The 20,995-nt window shown below is 36.7% G+C and overlaps 1 protein-coding gene across 5 annotated transcripts; it reads right to left on the bottom strand.

Moving 5' to 3' along the window:
* Positions 1 to 932: 932 nt before the first annotated feature.
* On the bottom strand, positions 933 to 20,119 carry LOC115450695. Of its 5 annotated transcripts, none has more exons than XM_030178768.2 (12): positions 19,944 to 20,119; positions 19,182 to 19,466; positions 16,634 to 18,363; positions 14,259 to 16,533; positions 14,005 to 14,183; positions 13,675 to 13,870; positions 12,856 to 13,303; positions 12,681 to 12,784; positions 11,210 to 12,610; positions 7,644 to 7,893; positions 5,484 to 5,737; positions 933 to 5,297 (listed from the first exon to the last, which is right to left on the bottom strand). In XM_030178768.2, the coding sequence occupies exons 2-11, from the start codon at positions 19,218 to 19,220 to the stop codon at positions 5,514 to 5,516; spliced, it is 6,846 nt and encodes a 2,281-aa protein (XP_030034628.2). In that variant the 5' UTR covers positions 19,221 to 19,466; positions 19,944 to 20,119; the 3' UTR covers positions 933 to 5,297; positions 5,484 to 5,513. The 5 variants fall into 5 exon arrangements, with proteins under 5 accessions (XP_030034628.2, XP_030034629.2, XP_037299079.1 ...); XM_030178769.2 differs by having other exon boundaries at positions 19,182 to 19,300; XM_037443182.1 differs by having other exon boundaries at positions 5,561 to 5,737; positions 19,182 to 19,300.
* Positions 20,120 to 20,995: the final 876 nt, after the last annotated feature.

The raw sequence follows: 20,995 nt of genomic DNA, 5'->3' as shown, positions 1-20,995 counted from the left end.
TTAAGATCAACTTAGCGTTACAAAAATCATATATTTGCAAAATATTCCATTGTTACATCGAACATCTTACGTAAAATACAAAGGCGAGAGGGGACAGGTGGGGTGCAATCACGAGGGGTCCAAAGAATACAAAAACAAAACGAAACTAGAGTCGTAATATGGCAAATGAATAGAGAGTGCGCCTTTTGTTCACCATAACAAAATATAGCTTCCACTTACATAATAATATTATATAGATAGACTATAAGTATGTACACAGAGAAATCTCTACTGGTTGATAATTATTTATAAATGATTTATCACAAAGATTTTTCCCATCTAATAAACTACAGAAACATTAGCGTCGGAGGCGGCGGGCTGCGAATGGTAGCTTTCTCAGTATTCACAACTATCGCCATGTTGTCTATCATATGTCTATCACTGCCGGGCGCCAAATATATCATAACTGAACGCATGCTATAAAAATAATACTTATTGTTTACATTGAAAATAGCCTGTCAACGGTTTTGGTGTTTTTTGGCGAATATATTTAGGCGGATCTAATAGCATATCGCGAACAGAAAAATGTTTTTTGAAATTGTGGTTCTCCGTGTTATATTATATAATTTTATTTATTTATCATCATGCGATTAGTCGAGTCGGTAGAATATAGAGCAATACCCCTAATGGAGTAAGCGCTTTCTTGGGAATGTTTAAGTTTTACTGGTTATCCTTATCAAAATTGTCACGCTGCTTTTTTAGCCGACGAATGCGTTCAGGAATGGTGAGTTTGTTTTAATAAACCATGGTGCATTTGAGATTTACTTCAAGACAAAGTTTTGCACCCTTTATAGATAAAATGTTATTTATTTATTTATTTTCAGCAGTTTTCGAGAACGCATTAATCAAGTCATTTCGCAAGCATGTAAAACAAAACTGTTCTGATTGGTCCATTTTGAGAGGGATCAAAAAAGTGTGATCGTTTATTGCAAATGGCGGTATGTCAACAATATATGTGACATAATAGGAATATTTCTTTGCCCGAAATTAAAATGCGTGGCATATTTAAATAGTACATAATTTAAGTAACTAGTCACAGCGCGCCACACTCCGACAACAAGACAATAAGCGACAAATTTACAATTATATTTAAAATCAGAAATATTTACAGAATACAGTCCTCAAAGAATCTTCCGAGACCGGCTGCGAAGATGTCCTTTGCCTAGAACGGCTTATAAAAACCATCAAAAAACAGTATCTAACTTTCTCATATTATACACAATACAAAAATATTATAAAATCGTGGTTTTAAATAAAATGTGTTAAACCATCTGTACGCTCATATAATTTACTAAAACTATGCATGTTGCCTTGTAGGCGAATTATTGCAACAAATTGACTATACACTAAGTTACATTATGATTATGCATAGAAGACTAATTTTCAATTAAGTAATTTGTCCACGAGTGTGGTGATCCGCAGAACTTTTTACCGTAAATAAGACACATTCCGTGAAACTAGCAATATAAAGAAAACCGACGTTGTAAATCTAAAATGTAGTTTGTGTAGAGCTACACATGATTTTAAATTTGCAACGTCCAAACGTATTTTCCCTACACTTTAGAGTAAATTGACACTAAAATAATAAAATAAGCGACTCCAAAACAATTCTCTGGATTTATAGATAATTCGACGAAAACAAAATGTTGATTGTATACAAGTAATAGGTAATACTGGATTAACTTGATACACTTCTTGTTATTCACAACCAATTTCTTCCATGGACAATCACACTCGCGAATCACCACATGAAAGTGTGGTGATTCATTGGACGAGAACAATAATTAAATGATAGATGGCTCAAGTGAAGGCTTTCATTTACAAACAATTTAAAAAAATAAGCAGCCAGTTATAATTTTTCCATTCTTAGAATTTAAGCAAAAAGCACACAATCTGTATAAGTTATGATTCCGCTATGTGTGTGAATATTGTGCGGAATCGTTAGTTTTTGAGCAATGTTTTAGGGATGGAGCGTGAAACACTGGGCGACACAACACGTAGTTACACTACTATCACAATACACATTGCAACCGCACTCACCAGCTCGTTACAATACAACCAACGGCCCAGGAATGAGACCACAACACGCCTTACAAACAATATTATCAAACGATACCAAATTTCATTATAATCAATCAGTAATTTGTCCATATATAAGATTAAACGGACGTGTAATTCAGCTGTCCATGAACGTAATCTTAATTTAACAATTTTGTTTAAATGAATGACGCGTAGTTAAAAATACAAGCAACATAGGCTGTGAATTGATTTTATAAAACGTAGGCCCGGCGATAAATTTCATGATGGATTTCCTGAACCATTAAAATTTAGGCCAAATATCGTTAATTAAGCTTGCGTGAATATTCACTCTGGCACACTACACTTCCATATTGCCAGTTAAGCAATATACAAATTATGAAATTCAGTATTGAAACATGTTCATAAACTTTTGAAGATTAATATGATAAGATTTACATAATACCACTTTTTAATCACATACTCAACAAGTTAGGGAATCTAAAAAAGAATATTGCGAGACTTACAAATGAAATTACAATAAAATATAATTAGGAACAATAAATGTTAATGTACCCTATGTTACATGAATTTATATTGTAAAAAGCTTAAACTCAGATCTGCCGATAGTCCATATTGTTTAAGTATTTTTCATACATCCCGATGGCCAGGTCCAACATGGTACCAAAATGTATATAACGGTATTAAAGCAATATTCGGTGAGAATGAAAGTTTAATACTATGCTATACATTACTATTATCGTATTCTGCGTAAACTCGGTCATCGGGACGTCGAAGACACTATGGATTTAATTAAATTATTTATCTATATATGGCAATACTGCACTGTCATAATAATATACAGAATCTATTTAATTCTACGGCGTCAATATGTCGCAGCTAATTCTGTGATGTATATAGTTTAAATATATAGATATGTTTGCTTTTATAGTACTAATTTATTTAATGGTATACAATCGAAAGTGTACATGTTTTCGATCTTCAAGTTTATAAAGGTTTTCACAATTTTAGAAGAACCTTAGATTTTTTATTATCTTTGTGATGTGTATCAAACTGTGTCGTCGCTTCCTGGGAATCATAATATTTACAGCGAGAATATCGTCTCCATTTGTCTGAATAATAAATATTCAGAATTTCTCCTTTTAAATATTTCAATTAAGTATATGGAAAAAACTTGGGAGACCTTGTTTGCTAACTTAATACTTTTCGCCATGATGGTAAATGTAGAAAGAAAATTTATTTGACCTTTAACAGCTAGGAACTAAGGACCAAAGTAGAAGCATTATGCAATATTAACACAGTTTCCAAATTTTAAATTAATTATTTTCCGTTTGAGGCCTTTATAAGTTCATTTTAAGTTTTTTGGTTTGTTGCATTACATATTTTATGTACTGCATAATTATTTCAACTTTATTCTGCAAATAATAATATATTATTCACCATGATTCACACTACTCGTGTTCATTTGGAGTGCAAATGACTTACGACAATTATAGCTCACCCTAAATCTGCTGGAATTTATAGTAAACATTAATTAATATTTGCAAATACTTCGACTATATTTCATTAATTCGAAGCTGTTACCCGCACAAATATCTGTATAATTAATGTATAACAAACAGAATATTTTGCAATAGCGTGTTCTACAGTATATTATATCACTGGGTATCGGGTGTATGTACCCTATCGGTTTATCCCGAGTTTGTTCACAACTTTCACTTCGTTGTTAGTATGCGCGTGCAAACACTCATTTAGTAGAAAACTGCAAACCATCGAGGCGAGAATCAATTATTTTAGTGGGATATTATATTAGTACTTACATTTTTACCGTTGCATTATACGATTGTAAATATGTATTATGTATGTTTGAATTATGCCGATTTCCTGTAAGATATAACATTTATCACTTGTATGATCATAATCACTTCTTAATATTTCATACTTTAAGTGGTTGCTTTAGAAAAGCTAAAATTGATTCTGTTGTTGATTCTTCACAGTTTTCATATAATTATCTGTACACTAGTAATTATAATTAGTTTCGGGACACCATTTATTGTTTTAAAAGCGCCCAGAAACCTTTATATTCACAAAGATCTGCCAAAATTAATACTCAATGTGCATACTTTACAAAAATAATAATTTCACAACAAAATGCTGAACTCGCGTTTCGAGACGTTAGCACATTATTACAAACAACTTAAATCTTTTTATGCGGAAGACTATATTTTCTGGTTGCTAGCGAGTCGGCTAACAAAATACAACACGACGTAAGGAATAATTACATGATACTGCGTAAAAGGAAGTCGCCGCATATAAAGAATTAGTGATACAATGTTATAAATTAGCACGAATGGGGGGTTTGAAGCGACCCGGGCCTTAAATATACACATTCTAAACGTACAAGGGCTGATATACTATCGAGTGATTGCAATTAGAATTGGAAGCTGCAACAAAAGCTTCACTAACGACCCTTTTCGTTAATGGATGTCAGACAAATGCAATTAAAACATCCACAAACCAAAATGCCAGCAACAATATCGATAATAACATCGGGTACAAAGAGGCCTTTACAATGTCATCCAGCTGCCAAGTTTGTTTGTGATGGTTGAATCATTTTGCACACGCTCCACTTAATGTATAACAAGATAACCTCTAGAAAATGGCTAATCGTTTTATCGTACATCTCTAAACCCTACAAGTGAAACGTTCTAACAACTAACAGTAGACCTAGGTACCTATGGAGAGCCCTCGGACCCCCTGTAAACACTAGAAAAAAAAACATAAAACAATAAAAACAACTATAATTTACTTAACATTATGCGTACAAAAATTCTAGCCATCATTCCCTAAACGCTCTATCGATAGACCGCTAATAAATAAATATATCGATAAGATACAGATAAACATTGTACATATATAAAAAATTCCTCTCATACCATTATATATATACCATACCGAGCGGGCCACCTAACTTAAATCTCCTATATACAATATTTACAAAGGGAAATAAAAACAATTTGTACTTGCAGAGAAACTGTGAAAAATTAAAAACGTACAAGTGAAAAGGGAAAATTTACAATGTACCTACGGGCTAGGTAGTCGTAACAAAAGTATCGTTTAACGCTATATTTACATTCGCGGCGAACATTTACAAACGAGTGTGTGGCGAGCAGCCGGCCCCCGGCTCTACCTGTCGCACCGCTTCGACACCGCCGGCCCTTCTGTGGACAAACACACCGCGGCTTAATCACAATACTCTCAATATCATATTCATATCAAGTATCACAACGATTTTAACCATAAACCTTATAAAATAACATATTGTATACATTTTACTGTTAAACTCTACCAGCGTCTAGGATAGCAGGAGCCATTTGTGGTATACCAATCCAAAATTAACGATTTACCCCATAGAGTTAACAGATTCCCCCATCGAGTTAGCAATGGGCTTTCTTTGCGGGTAGTGTTGAGTGCGGGACGTTACCGGCGACCATGGCGGCAGGAGCCCATTTGCCCCACGTATGGCAAGCCGTACCGGAGTTATCTGTGGGCGGCCGCGCCTCCTCGTCATCAGGTAGCGCGAGCCCGAACTCCCGCCTTAGCCGCGAGCTCAGATTTTCTCGCTGCCTCTCCGAAGCCGTCGGTTGCGCGTCGAATACGCCTGTGCAAACGGACTATATCAAATTTATATTCTCATGTTTGCCAATCAAACAATGAGCCCCAACAAAAAAGAAATATATCACAATATTGTTTTTTTAGTCCGTGACATACAACTATGAATAATAAGATCCCGGCCGAGTCTGTCCATTCATGCTGTAGATAAAATATTGCATTTGATCTACAGAGTGGCTCATCATGTATAATTTCTATCAAAATAATCTAAAATATGTTTATCTGATAAGTGTGTTGTATAATATAACAACAAGCAGTTCAAGAGAAGTCGAGAGAAACTGATAGACAATAAATTAAACCATAAATGTTTCAAGTGAACTAAATATTGTATAATTTTCAAAGCCTGAAATATAATATTGATCGAAGTGAACTGCGTAATAAACTAAGAGATAAAACAGAACGTAGCACGAGTGCGAATCCATCGCGTATTGTGGGTTACACCGAGGCAGGCGGCTAAAAATAAGTGGTACCGACACGACTCAATCATTAACAACAAATCGCCCGGCAATTAAAGACTTTTACACCAATGACAAGATTAATAAGCGTGGTTACGAGACAATATGGCATGTTGAATGTTGATATTATCTCATTGCATTGGCATGTGTGCGTATGCAAAAAACATATGAATATATAACTTTTGAATTGTTCGCAGCGCGGAGTGTTGTTTATACTTGTGCAGTCAAGGCCATCCGAGCCATGACTTCGGTCGCAGCCGGTGACTTGTGTTTATATGCGCTGTATGATTATTGCTTCTTTTGTTACTCGCAACAACTTGTTTTTCCATCTTGTTGTAAAATTCATTTCATGTTTATAGATCTTTTTATTTACTTTTTTGTTCCCGTAATTGTCATTGTCGCTGAAAGCCGGAATAAATGGCACAACTTTGTGCATAGGTGATAATTCCCTGATGACTAACGACCCTCAGCATTGGGGAATTGATGCAAGGAGGAATTATAATGATGGTATCATGTATGATTTCACATTTCCATAATTAATGTAATGTATTATACTTGCAGTGAATTAAATAAATAAACACTACTGTATATATTATTGGTAGGGTGGTATAAACCTACACTAATAAAATAATTTGTAGTGACGAAGTAATGCAATCGCTGTAAAGTAAAGAATTATTAAAACTTTGTGTTTAGTAATTATTTTTCATTATTATAATAAGAAACCTTTAGAAACAAGACGCTTTGATCTAAATGTAATAATTAGAAACTAATTTAGAGAAATAATCCTACTGTGACGTAACATTATAAAAGCAAATTTGGCTTGTCACCCCAATGGGTGGGGTATAATTAAAATATGTCACCATCTCAAATAGCAATATTCCAAACCAACGGCTCCGTGGATATGTGCTGCAAGGTTCGAAACACAGACGACCGAGTGATGGAAGATAATATTTTGTTCACTGTTCTTCCACTATGCATCTTCTAATACCTATTACATCACAAAATATGGGGTATGCATTTACTTAACTACGATTATGTTATCGAGATGCCATATTTTTGTTATGGAAAGGAAGCTGCACGCGACTGCTATAGTATTTAAATGCATTAGCTGTGGGGTGTGCGACGTAAGCAGTATTTTCATTTTCAACGTAAAAAACTCGACAATCTCTTCATGTCAGTAACTTACACAGGGCAGTAGGAGAACACGATATTAAGTGGGGGGCACATGAAACACGAAAATGTGGTCCTCAAGTTATTAGGGTAACGGGAATTGCAACTGGGGTATATGGTTAAAATCGTTTATAGACTACGGTATAAACTAACTTAATAGGAATGGCATAGTAGCATGTGTACTCTGGTAGAACACAGATGTGGGTGTCGGCGCGACTCGAGTTTTGGTCTCCTTACTGCTGAAATAGAAACATGTATGTATGGTATTACCTTTGGGCAGGTGGTCGGCGGCGAGCTCCTTGTGCAGGCGCTGCTCGAGGTCGTCGGCGGCGGCGGCGGCGGCCGCGTCGAGGCGCTGCGGCGACAGCGAGGCGCCGCCGGACGACGAGGACCACTCGGGCCCCGGCTCGCCCGCCTCGCACGCCTCGCCCGTCTCGCAGCTCTCGCCGCCGCCCTCGCCCGCGCCCGCCTCCTCGGCCGCCGGGCCCTTCAGCCGCTTGCGATACTCGCTTATAGAGAGCTGCCCACCGAGATTAAAAACTCTAATTCATTTCGTTTCAACAGAAAAAGCGTCAAAATGCTGTATATTTTACAGTAATTAATTCATTCTGGTTATGTGTCCAAACGAAATTACATATCTTATTTTTATATTAAAAATATGCACTATAATTGTCTATCTAGCGTAGGCGGTCTCCGGATGTCAGAATAGTTAGTAAACTATGACCCACATAATACGACTTGATTATCTATAATTTCAAAAATATGTTTGAGTATTTAAAACTATAAATTATAAAGCAAATGCACCGATTTGTACTTCATTCTGAAATAAGTATTAGAAGTTTCATTAAATCCAGTAGTTCTATTAATGTCTTTTATACAAACCATAACATAATATTACTCGCACAATGCTGCTTGGCGTCAGAAATAGATAATACTTATGTCTCTAACGCATGAAAGATTTAATACTACATGTCTTAAATACGTGTAATATGTACAGCTTTCGATTAACCAGGAAATATATGATATAGTCGTGGTACGTACTCGTAGGTTTTTCATTAAAATTCACTCGTATGTACACGTAATGAAATGGAAGTGAAAGCAAAGCAAGAATGTCAGATAGCATTGCCTTTTATGAAAGAAGAATAATTAGTGTTGTCAGGGTCGTGTATCGCGGATGGTTTATAAAATCAATAACATCATATACAAATAACAAGGTATAGCAGCCGAGGAGATAAAGTGAGCGAAACAATTCTGCAAGCAATCACAAGTCAATGAACTCGGCGGCCTGGCGGCAGTACTGCGACAGCCGCACGTCCGTCGAGTTACCATAATTCTCTTGAAACATTTGTGCCTTAGCTGCTTGGTTATAATATTTACCTATATAAATATCGTAGATGAGTTTAGTTTATTTTGCAATCATTCTATTAATCAGTTTGAAAGCATATCAAACACCCAGAAGTTAGTGACCTTAGTTCTGACGAAGAACTAACAATACATTTTATTAGATATCTAAGATAACTTTTAATCAATGCCCAAATTAAACATCATTAATTGGACCTACTTATGCAAACAGGAACCAATACACACATGTGCCAAAATCGAGTTAAGTATGTAGAGAGCTTTCAAAATGTACCTTCTATCCTCTCTGTAAAGATCAAAATGATATGACAGTTTTTACTGAACAAACCGTTTTCAACACAAGTTTACCAACCCACATAACACTAGTTGTTCAATAAACTAACAAGATCCAAGCCCCATGGTAACCGGAAAATCTAAAAAATCTACGAAATTGTTTTTGTTTTTACAAAGAACCATCCCATAAGACTCACATGATTTTTACGTCAAGCTTGACGGAAATGCAAATATAGAAGACGATCTGGAAGGTTTTCGGGTCAGTCTGATTTTGAAGTAGAATAATATTTAGATTAAGTAATTTTTGATATTCCACAAAACATTTTAATATAAGAATTTTTATTTTACATAACTATTGTACTACGCTATTGTATTGGGTATTACCTGTAAAATAGTTGTATGTGGAAATAAATAAAAATATTTTTTTCAGTAAAATATATTAAATAAATATGACATTTTATATTTTTATTATAGAATTATTCCAAGATAAAAAATTAACAAGAGATCAATCCACACAGAAATAGTTTTGCTAAAAGGAACCATTGAGTTATTTTTAAATTCCTTAATTATGTTAAATGATTTTCATCAATATTATATTTGTATAGATAGAATAAAGTATTTTTTACAATATTGTAAATATTTTTCGTCCAAAATAACAAACAATTGTCTTGTATACAAAAATTGGACAAAAACAGCTTTTTCTCAAAACTATCATTGTGTGGGTTGATTCCCTTTTGCGTAAGTAGGTCCAATTGTTGTTCAAAATAATGGTTAAAACTTAGAAATAGACCGATATTCATAAGTTTATTGTAATATTCTTTTATTTGGACGCAGATAAATTTTACCAACACCTGTATTTAAATAATAGCTTTCATAACAAAAAGTCAAGGTTAAGAACTAAGATCCCAACGAAGCGACATAAAATGAGAGACAACAGCACCTCGGCAGGGACGTTAATATTAAACTAGTGTCATTTCGCAATGCGCACTCGCATCTCCACATTTAAATGTCAACGACGTTGAAGTATCATAATATACATTAAATTAATTCAAGCGAGAGGGCATCATAAATCAATCTGACCTTACATAGCTTGATACAATTTTCCTCTTATCTAATCAGAGGCCTCGGTCTGAATATAATTTAACTGTACACGTAGCTGTGCGACGTGCATTCATAAAATTATTATCCACGTTGCACGGCTTGCATAATGCATTTTTATTTTCACCTTTTGCACCTACTGTATATACTGTGAATGTATTAATTTACTTATGTTACACAGTACATCCCTATAAAAAATGTTTACGTGAAGTAGTTAATTGGTAATGGCAAACAGAGGTATTAATCATCGGCTAGCACTTGCTCATGGCTGTGCCCATCTGAGACCTTTTCCGAAATGATAATGCTACAGTGACACAAGATTAATTATCATCCATCCGAGGCACCGTACTGTGCTTGTCATTCGTTACTGACATTACAATAATATTAACTTCTATTATGACCAGCTTTATACTGGCTACAATGTCTTTAAAATCGGTACAGTTTTTGTACAATGCTACTTGACAGAAGAAGTACCTATTATAATGATTATGCCAGTTAGACCTGCCAACTAACAAAGTTATCAATTTTTTAGGAAGGCTCTTAATTTTCTTAAAGTTATGAGCAGCTATTTATATTTATAGATAACCATATCATTCCTAGTGCGAACCACAGTTTTGTGGAAGTCGAGGTATATGTCCGTAGTGAGTCATTAAACAGTAGCAATTAAAATCAACTGATTTTTATGCGCGAATGTTTGCATAAATCTCAATATTGCGTAGTGGTTAATAGTTGTTTAATGATGGTTAGACGGACTGATTGCAAAATATTGTTAAGCACCAACTATTCATAATTACCAAAAATTAAAGTACTGAAAATGTTGTACTTTAGGAATTAGAAGTAAATATTTTAAGGCAAGAATGATAATATTAAATTAGTTAAAACACTGAATGAATGAACTGTTTATAGGTTAAAAGGAACAGATAATATTGTTTAGTTTAAATAACAAACCATAAAATGCAAAGAGCATTTTGTTTGATAATACGATAACACGTTAATTTGGTATTTTTATCTGCTGTTACTTGTTACAGAGATTCGTATTGTTTCAAATCAACATCAAAACAAGTATTGCGCTCGCGTTTGAAATAATAAATTCCCAAGCGACTCACCTTCCTTCTAACGGGTTTTGGTTTTTCAACAGGCGGAGGGTTTAGTCTGGGGTCGTTGGTCCTGGCGCAGTACGGCTTGGCGGCTGGCTTGGCAGGCGACGACGACGACGACGACGACGCCGCCAACAGCCCGCACTTGTTAGAACTCTTTAACACCCCCGACAATATCACACTATTATTAGAGTCCATATTGTTAACGCGAGTAAGTATCTCCTGGACGCTCTTCAGCTCGTCCGCCGGCGTTATACTGTCCTTGTCAAACAAACTACTATCTAAACTTGTAGTCCTATCTATTGCACTTTTAATTATAGACATGTTCGGCACGTTCTCATTTATTCGATTGTCCATGTTGAACGACTGAGGCATGTTGCTAAATATACCGGAGAACAGTCCGGTAGAACTGAAACGCGACGAAAACGGTAGCGTCGAGTTTTCGAGCACAGATGGCCGCTCCTTGGAGAAAGACTTATCCTCCTTCACGGACGGAGAAGTCGGCCGTAACGACTTGGCTGGCTTCATGGGTCCTTCCGGCAGAGGAATTGATTCTGGGGGCGGTATAATTGGCATCGGACATGGCTCCTCGGGCAGAGGGATATTTTCCGGTGCAGGTAAAGGTATTGATTCGTTAGGAGGCAATGGTATATTTTCAGGAGAAATGTGGAATTTGACGTCGTCATGTACCGAATTGCTCATGTCTTCATGTATGTCTCCATTAATTTCTGGCGACTTCGAATCGTTGTCGTTCTCTGTACGCAACTGTATACTGATTTGATCATCGACCATGTTCAAATCAAAGTTCAAATTGACTTTCTTCCGTTTCTCCTTTGGTTTTTTATTTCTGCTTTTTAAAATCTGTATGTTTTCTGTGTGAAATGAGTGAATTTTTTTCTGTATGTCGTCCATCTCGTCACGTTGCGGGGACGAGTTCCCGCTCGTGTCTGCAGATTGGCAACTGTTAGGCTTCTCATTGGGACTGTCTATCCTTTTGATATCGAGATTACTATCTATTGATTCTTGTATCTTCGGTTGTGGTATTGTATTATCTATTTCCATGGGTACAACTTTAGTATAATTACTCTCATCTATTTCTACATTATTATTGTTTGTTTTTATTATGCTATCTGTCCTGGATATTTCTGGAGGGACCTCGTCCTCTGGCGTGGGAACTCCAATTATTCTTCTAATATTTTCACTGTCATGTGGCCCTTTCAAATTAACATTCAACACGTCATTGTCCATATTACACTGATCATCGGATCCCTGCCCGCTATCCGACCTCGTCCTATCTCTACCATAAATACTGTCCATTATATTTCGCACTTTGTATTGCCGCGTTATGGAGGGATCGTCCTTGATTGGCGAATCTTCCGAAGTCAGTACTGGCGACGTTTCTTCATTACACTGAGAAAGAAAACAAGCGTTACCAACCTTTAAAACCAAATTATTAAATCAAGTTTGTAACAATACTTACAGGCACTATAGTATTTTGCTCGCATGACAAAGACTCTCTCGCTAATCTTCTCTTTTTTAATGGCGTGACCATTTCGTTGGGCGGGGATTCTGAAACAAAAACGTCTATATTTAAGCGTAGCAAAACATTCTTCCACGGTAAATCTAGCTTTGAAGAAAAAAGGCAAAGAACAGACCTGCAGATGGTGAATCGCTCTCTTCGCTGATAGCTTGTCGCAGCCACCGTTTCTTGGCACTGTGTTGGGGCATAATGGATGGAACCACTTCGGGCACCTCGGCCGGCGGGGTGCTCCTGGTGATTCGCTTAGCTTTCTTTGGGGGTCTGTTGCGATCACGACCAGGGGTTCTTGGGGGGGAAGTACGAGCATCTTCATCATGCTCTATATCGTGCCCTCCGCTAAGGTCCCCAATCATAGTTGACGCAACTCTGACTAAGTTTTCTAATGATGGAGCCGATACTAATGAAGGTCTGTATGGTGATCGGTACGGAGATGGCGTTCGTTCAGGGGACCGCCCGATCCATTCAGTTGCCATGGTTTTCTTCGTCTTGGGTAATTTGAAGGCCGATTCAACAGAACCGACAGCAGCTTCGACCAATAAACATGCGGAACTCAATCCAAGATCCTGTGGACAATAGCTTTATATAGAATCTCAAAGGTGATATGAACGCAATACAATTTTAAAATTGTAATTTATTTTCGAATCGAAGACGGTGAAGGACCGATTCAATAAATTTTAATGCTTTTAAAGTAAAGAAATAAATACTAATGTAGAATCTATTTCTTTTGCTATTAGCAATTACAACCTAATCTATAAATAAGAATTTAATATAAGCAATAACTGCGTAAATATATGTTTTTGTGGGCACGGCAACGTAAGAGAGCAAGAGTAGGGTATGGACCCTACTCTGCTTACTATCAGGTGCAGTGGGGTTAGTGTGCCGTGCACATAAAAACATATTTGTATAGCACGATATATATTGATATAGCACGTACCTCAGGCACAGCATCGTTGCCCTTGTCGAGGTGCGCGGCCGCGTGGGGCGCGTGGGGCGCGAGCGGCGCGGCGGGCGGCTGCGGCGGCGGCGACAGCCCGCGCGGGGCCTCGTCGCCCGACGTCACCAGGTCGCTGTCGGCCGAGTTCAGCCGCCGCCGGTTCGACTGCGACGCGGTGCGAGCGCGCCCCTTGCGTCTGTTAGGATCAATGTATCAACAGTTAGGATCTTCTATTGTTTAGCTTTCAATGACGCACTTCACTCAGCCGTCAGATTGAAATGTTTATGCGGTTAATGAAATCAATCAAAAACCAAGAACAATAGCACTTACCTTTTCCTCTTCTTGTTAACACTGTTGATGTCATCATCATCCTCTTTATCTAAAGAATTGGGGTGAGGATCGGATTCCCTCCTTTTCTGCCTTTCTTTTACTTCCTGCTTTCTCTGTTCCGCTTTCTCCATTCTCTCGAAAGCTTTCATTATGGCCTCCATTTTTCGCTCCTCGCGAGTCTGAAAGAGTTAAAAAGTATATAAAATACATTCTCATGTAAAAATAAATCACACTTGTGGATCAATTATACATACCATTTTCTTTTTATCCTTTTCTTTAGTGCTTGTTTGCACTTTATCTTGTGAATCATCAGTTTTATCATCCAATGAATCTTGATTAACGCAAGTGGTCCTGCTGGAACGCGACGATCTATCATGACAGGCAGATTTAGCAGTGACTTCTTTACATATCTGTTTATCATCCTCAATTTTAAATTCTTCTTTTATAATCTTTTCCTCAAATTTATCAAGTTTTTCGTCATCAGAGAGTACCGGTTCGCTCTCGATTTTCGACTCAAATACTTTTTCTTCTTCTTTCGGTATAATAATTGGGTCGGGTATTATTTCTGGTTCAGGTGGAATCTCTTCTTTTATAGATATTTCAGGAATCGGTTCCGTTTTAACGAAGTCAGGTTCGTCAATATCCTCAGGTTTCATTTCTTCTTTTGCAGTCAGATCCAATTCTGGCTTTGGTTCTTCCATCAAAGGTTCCATTTTGATTGGTTCATCGAAATTGAGCGTCATGACCGCGGATTTAACGGGAGACATTGGGGGGTACTCATGTTTGATAGGTGACTTTTCAGGTTTTACAGCCACTAATTGAGGTGGAATTTCTTTGGTTGGGGTCACTACAGGTGCAAGTGGCGGTGAAACGGGCGACGATGAACTGAAACACCTTGTCCTACTCCTTTTTTCTCTGGCAGGGTACTCTATGCTCTTTCTACTTGCAAGAGTATTCAGTCCATTGACTTTGCAATGTTTAGGATTGCCACAAGCACAGGGCTGCTTGCCGCCATCGCTGTCATGGCAAACAGTGATTTCTGTGTCTGATTGAATAACGCCAATAGTAACTAAGTATACATGTAAGGTACCTTTGACAATACAGTGCTGTAGTTCCGCATTAGGCTTACAAGACCTTCTGACAAACCTCGCTTCGTTTCCGTAAGTTCTCGTATCAATACATATTTGAGTGTTGTCTTTTGGCAATCTGTAGAAAAATACAAAAGGTCCCGGTTTTTGACTGCCGGCTCTTACCGAATTTTGAAGCTGTGGCCTGTGTTGATTAGATAACATGTATTTTCCTCTCAATTCAATAACTGGTGTGTTTTCTTTCAAATCTTTCGTAGCTATAAGGATTTTTCCGCCCGCATGAGGCACTGTAGTGCATAAGTGTGCGTTCATAGCATACGCCATGTTAGGCGTACTGCCTAACTTACTACTATATTTCATTATCTTAGCTCTCAATTCCGGACTATAATGATTTGTCACCGCTAACTCATATGAATCCTGCCAATGTGATTGGTTTGACATACTTGAATTGTATTTGTTTCTATTCAACAACATTTCCTTCTTACGTTTGACTCGTTTTTCCGATAATTTCCGTTTAGCACCTTTTCTCACAACCTCTGGTTTCTTTGGTCTTTTTGGACCTCGTTTGGGTAATGTCAGAGAAGGTTGGGGTAATGGTGGCAACACTGGTAGGTTTGAATTATATGTGGTAACACTTGAACCACTAGTATTTGTGTAAGTAGTCACAGTAAGTAGCCGTTTCCTTCTCTGTCCAGGTAGACGGCCGCATTCTGAAGAATCCGAATCTGACGCGCCTAATGCACTTAATTCTTCCCTCTTTCTTAACTGTATGGCACGAGCGTGTCGGCGGTCTATAGGTCGTGGCTGACAAAGTTCACACATGTACGCATCAGGTATATTCTGCCTGTCAATGCCCATGCAGTCAACATGTTGCCATTCACCGCAGCGATCGCAGCATATCATATAACCATCGTCGTGTGTAAAGTCACATATACATCTTGTTTTACCTTCCTCTTCGCCTTCAGGAGCGGTTTCAGTGTCACTCCCACCTCTAGGTCCTTGTCTTCTGTCACCGTCAATAGAGGAAATTACTGAAGCAGCATCATCATCAGGAGGAGGTGCTGGGATTGTTTGAGGCTTTGCTGGTAGTGGAGTTACTTGCATTGAAGCAACAGGCACAGGTGTCCCCACTGAGGTGGTTGGTACTGTTACAGGTAATTCGTATGAAGCAGTTGACATAATTACCGGTGAAGTCCTCTTCATTGGACTCATAGGTGAAGTGGTTACAGTAGGAGACACAATTGTTGTAGGTGGCGCAATGGAAACTGGTGTGGTTGGAGTCGATGTGGAAGGTTGTTTTTGAGCGGGCAGTGCATAAGTGTGATCCAACATAATAAGAGCCAGTGGTTGGAATGAATAACGACGTAATTCTTCAGAAAGGTTTGGCCTTTCTTCCATACCAATAATATCATCTGCTGTTAGCAAGGTAGATTTGTCGCCACTGAAATAAAATAAATATATTAATATATAAATAATTACAACATTCAGAAACATTAACACAGGTACAAAAAAATATATGAAAAATGCAAATGCCAACTTACAAAACTATTCTTCTTTGATTGATAGGTTTTATATCCAGTGGTTCTTCAATAGGGGGCGTTAAAGTCGACAAGCTATGATTAACTGGCGTAGGACTTTGCTGTAACATCAACTTGGGCTGTGACAGTGATTGTAGTATTTGGGCAGTTAGTTGCTGATTTGCAGAAACCTGCGATACTGTTGAAATCTGATTATCAGCAGTACCATATGTTTGCACATATCGCAGATTCGGAGTTGCCCCTGATTGAACATAATGAGGACCTTTTGGTAAGCTTGTGCTGATAGGAGCTGTGGAAATTAAGACAGGACCACATGGTGACTGAAGAACCAAGCGCTCGCCCTTTGCAGGGAATTTTGGTAGTGACATAGACTGATTTTTATGTGTTGGATGTGTTGGACTACCAACTTTCTGTATTATCTTGGAGGTATTCGAGTCAACGACTCCGAAAGTCGGCTGTTGACTTTTATACGTGACACTGGCGACAGGCCAAGTCTTTGCCTCAGATTTCTGAGTTGACCCCGCTTGTTGAATTATTTTGATAGGCCTAGATTGATTTTTTTGTCCAGAAGTTTGAGAGTTTTTAGATCCTTTAAAAGTATTGACTTTTCTCCCAGAGTGTACAGACATTTTATTTGGTCCAGACACAACTCGAGATAAAATATGGCATTGAGTATTGCCTGATGAAACCGCAACCATAGCATTTAAGTTAGCACCATTGTTAACCTTATTCAATGTCTTACTTATATTTGTGCTTTTCGTAAATGTATGACTATATGAAACATTCTTAATTGGACTGCTATTTATCACATTTGGTGAAAGAGTTGAGCACCCAATCAGAGATTGACTCTTTGGTGGCTTAGTGCACAGAACAGAGTTGTTGAGATGTTTCTGAGACACTACATTAGTATTTAATTTATATACATGGTTTTGTGTGGCATATACAGGAGTGGCTACCTCTTTCCCTTGTGTTATATACTGTTGTGAATAAGTAGGATTCTTCGGTATAGATATGTTGCTTAATATTTGCACTTTAGAAGTCTTGGGACGACCTATATAACTAGTCTCCGTAACAATATTAGCTCTTCTTCCTTGATTTGCTTCATTAACATAACTCTCGCTTGTGATAATGATTTGTGACAAACCAGCTTGTGGCCTGTCATCTTCTGTTTTGCTGTCTGTAGCAGCTGTATTGGTTGTAAGTATAGTGGGCAACCACAATGTCTGATTGCCCGTCACATCCTGTGACACATTTTGTATGGCTGTAATATTGCCAACTGCAGCATCTACATTAATAGTAAAATTTTGTGGTAACTTTGTAACATTCTGCACAATAGCAGTGTTCAATGGTGCCTGTATGAGCGTAGTGGAGTTCTCAACATAGTTTCCATCACTAGAATCATCAGCTTCTTGTAATATGGGGTATGCTATACGCCCCACTGTATCTATACTAGTCTCTTCAATCCTCACTAAACCAGATAGAGAGTCCACTGCCATGTCTGTATTGCACCTTTTTTCTGCAATGTGATATTTAACTTCTTTGTCTACCTTGTGTACTGAATGGATAATACTCTCAAAATTAGTTGAATCAGGCTCTGGATCACCTTCAGTAGAAGATAATGGTAAAGCCCTCAGCACAGGAGTCCTTACACTGGGTAAGCTCATATTATCTGTTAATTTATGTTCCAAAACATTTTCATAGGGATTTTCACTGGAGGTGGCCGGCCCGTAATCCTGTAACAAAATAAACAAAAAAATATCAGTGATAAATAAACATGAAATACTGATTTATTTGCATATTTGTGTTGAACATTCTGTTGTAAGTGTTGAATTAAACATGGTATACTCATTAAATTTGTATTGAAACAGAACAGTTAAGTATCAAACTTACTATTGATACGTTGCCATAATATTAATGTTGCGTTGTTCAAGACACTGCACTATGTTATAAATCTTTCATAGTTCCTAATGCATGTTTTATAGCTAGCTCAATAAACCCAGTGACATTTTTATTTTACATTCAACATAATAAAAAAGTAGTCACAACATTACTACCGGTCTATCAACCATCCAAAATAGACAAAATCATGATTACAAATATTTTAATAAAGTGTGTGTAAAATCTTCTACTTACCTGACAATTCTGAAATACTGAACACTAAACATAACAAAAAGGTTATCAATGAATACACTTTTAATTTCAAATGTTTCTTTATTACAAACATTATGACTCTGGAAGTGTAGGCAGTGCAGAATACTCTAACATTGGAAGTACATCTGAATAAACATGACAGGACAGAATGTAAACATTCATCTAGCATTAGTTCTGTATTTATTTACCATTGTTAAATGACCACATCTAAACTATGGAACATAAATTGTGTAAATCATTAAAAAACAAAAGCGGCAGAAGTTTGAATTACAGAAATGTGATGGTTTTGATAAACAAAATATTTATGAAAGCATATAACATTTATATAATCAAGTTATATGACTAGTTAGGTATAGCAGCACCGAGTTGTGTTTAATGAAAGTAGAACCATTTTACTCACTTGCCGGGCCACTGGTTCGTATTCTGATGAACTTGACATGCTGTATACACTATCATCTTGGGTCAGACCCGAGATGACGCCTTGGAGAGCTCCTCGGCCTCCAAAATTATTTCATGTGACTGCAATCGAAAATCGATTCTTTATCCACATATCTTCGAAATCGTCAGGTATATGCACGATGCACACCATAATGTTCTTGGTAAAATATTTTTAGTCCACAAATAGGATACGACCGTCGAGGTCATTGTTCCACAAAACAATTCGAAAGTCACTTTATTTCGTTTCCTACGAGAAAATATAACGAATCACACTAAATTAATGCATAATAAACACTACAGCATAGAAATATAAGCATAAAATAAATGAATAGGTTAATTCACTGCCGCCATTATTGTTGCACGGAAATTGAAATGTCTCGTTATAAACATCAAAAAAAGTAAACACTAACCTAAAACGCGAAATTATACTGAAATTAATTAATAATTTCACTTATATTAGCAATTAATGCCTTCGTGAGTCGGTCAGACCCGCTTAGCAACAAAGAATCGAAAATATAAGTACATACAAAAATGAGGTTTGTATATTTATATCAGTTCAATATAACAATAATGACTTAAGTATAGAATATTTAAATATAATTATGGTTTAGTGCTGTAAATAAATTGCATATTTATTGTAAATGACAACATCACAAAAGCCAAGTACTATGAAATCCAGATGTAAACACTTTTCCAGAAAAAACGAATGCATAATTGTACTAACCTGTACTAGGACAAATTAACAACTCCTAAAACGTAGCGAAACTATTTCCATCAAGTAATTGCATAGCACATAAGAAATAGGCCTCAAAGTTCGAAACTACGACCAAAACATTCACAAGAGTCGAAGATGGCGGCCATTGCATTTTCTTGATGCAAAACAACGGGGTTTCACGGAACATGTCTAAGTACTTAACTACTTCCGGTCATATAAGAATTTAATTGCGTATTGCGCATTTTACCAATATTATATAAAATGAAGAACATTAATATTTATTAATTGAAAATTTATTATTTTTAAAATAACTTAAAGTTTCTTTGAAAGTCTTTTAAATATATAATATAATATAAAGTAATGAATTTGATTTCAGGTTTATCTATGCCTAGAATTCATAAAGCACTATTGTTTTATTTTTTATATGTGTAGAATCATAGAGAAAACCGGTAAACCATAAATAAAAGTTATTGGTTTCATATGGCATGACATCCACGTTCACTAAAGGCAAACTTTATTATTTTCTGAATCGGTTTATCGGTATCAAGTTTCTATTTTTATATTCCTTCGGTCGTCATTCCCATGAAATTTAACTGTGTTTGCTTATGAGAAAAAATCCAATGAATACCTCCTGTAGGTGCTCTGTAAACAAATCAAATATTATTAAATAAACTAGTGAAATTCTAGAGGTTATTGAAATACTATTGTATAAATACTGTTGTGTAACTCCTATGTATGTAATATGATTCGCTCTGAAAATGGTATAAGGAGTATATTGCCTGTATAATTTATTTTACAAAAATCAAACTGGCAACATTGTGTCGTCCCAAATTTTTTCGTCCCTATATAGTAATTTGCGGAAAGAACTGCTCAAAAAAGTAATATCTAGTGCCATAAGATAAAATCAATTGCGGCGCGCCTCGATAAATGCACTGATGCAATGTAGTAGGTACGAGTTTGCGCTAAAATCAGATTCGAAATACTTTTAGGTATTTTCTTTCAGCATAAAATAAATTATTCGTGTTTGAAGATGTTAAATTAGGTTACGTTTATGATTTGGT

The sequence above is a fragment of the Manduca sexta genome, chromosome 26 (assembly GCF_014839805.1).
Source record: "Manduca sexta isolate Smith_Timp_Sample1 chromosome 26, JHU_Msex_v1.0, whole genome shotgun sequence".
In the NCBI taxonomy this organism is placed as follows: Eukaryota; Metazoa; Arthropoda; class Insecta; order Lepidoptera; family Sphingidae; genus Manduca; species Manduca sexta.
Note: the sequence above shows the minus strand (reverse complement) of the source record. Positions and strands in the feature narration are given on the sequence as shown.

Coding starts and splice junctions, on each gene's coding strand:
- LOC115450695 (XM_030178768.2), bottom strand. CDS start 19,220: ATGTCAAGTTCATCAGAATACGAACCAGTGGCCCGGCAA. Junction 12,785..12,855: donor GAGCGATTCACCATCTGCAG/GTCTGTTCTTTG, acceptor GCTTAAATATAG/ACGTTTTTGTTTCAGAATCC. Junction 5,738..7,643: donor CGCCGACCACCTGCCCAAAG/GTAATACCATAC, acceptor CCGTTTGCACAG/GCGTATTCGACGCGCAACCG.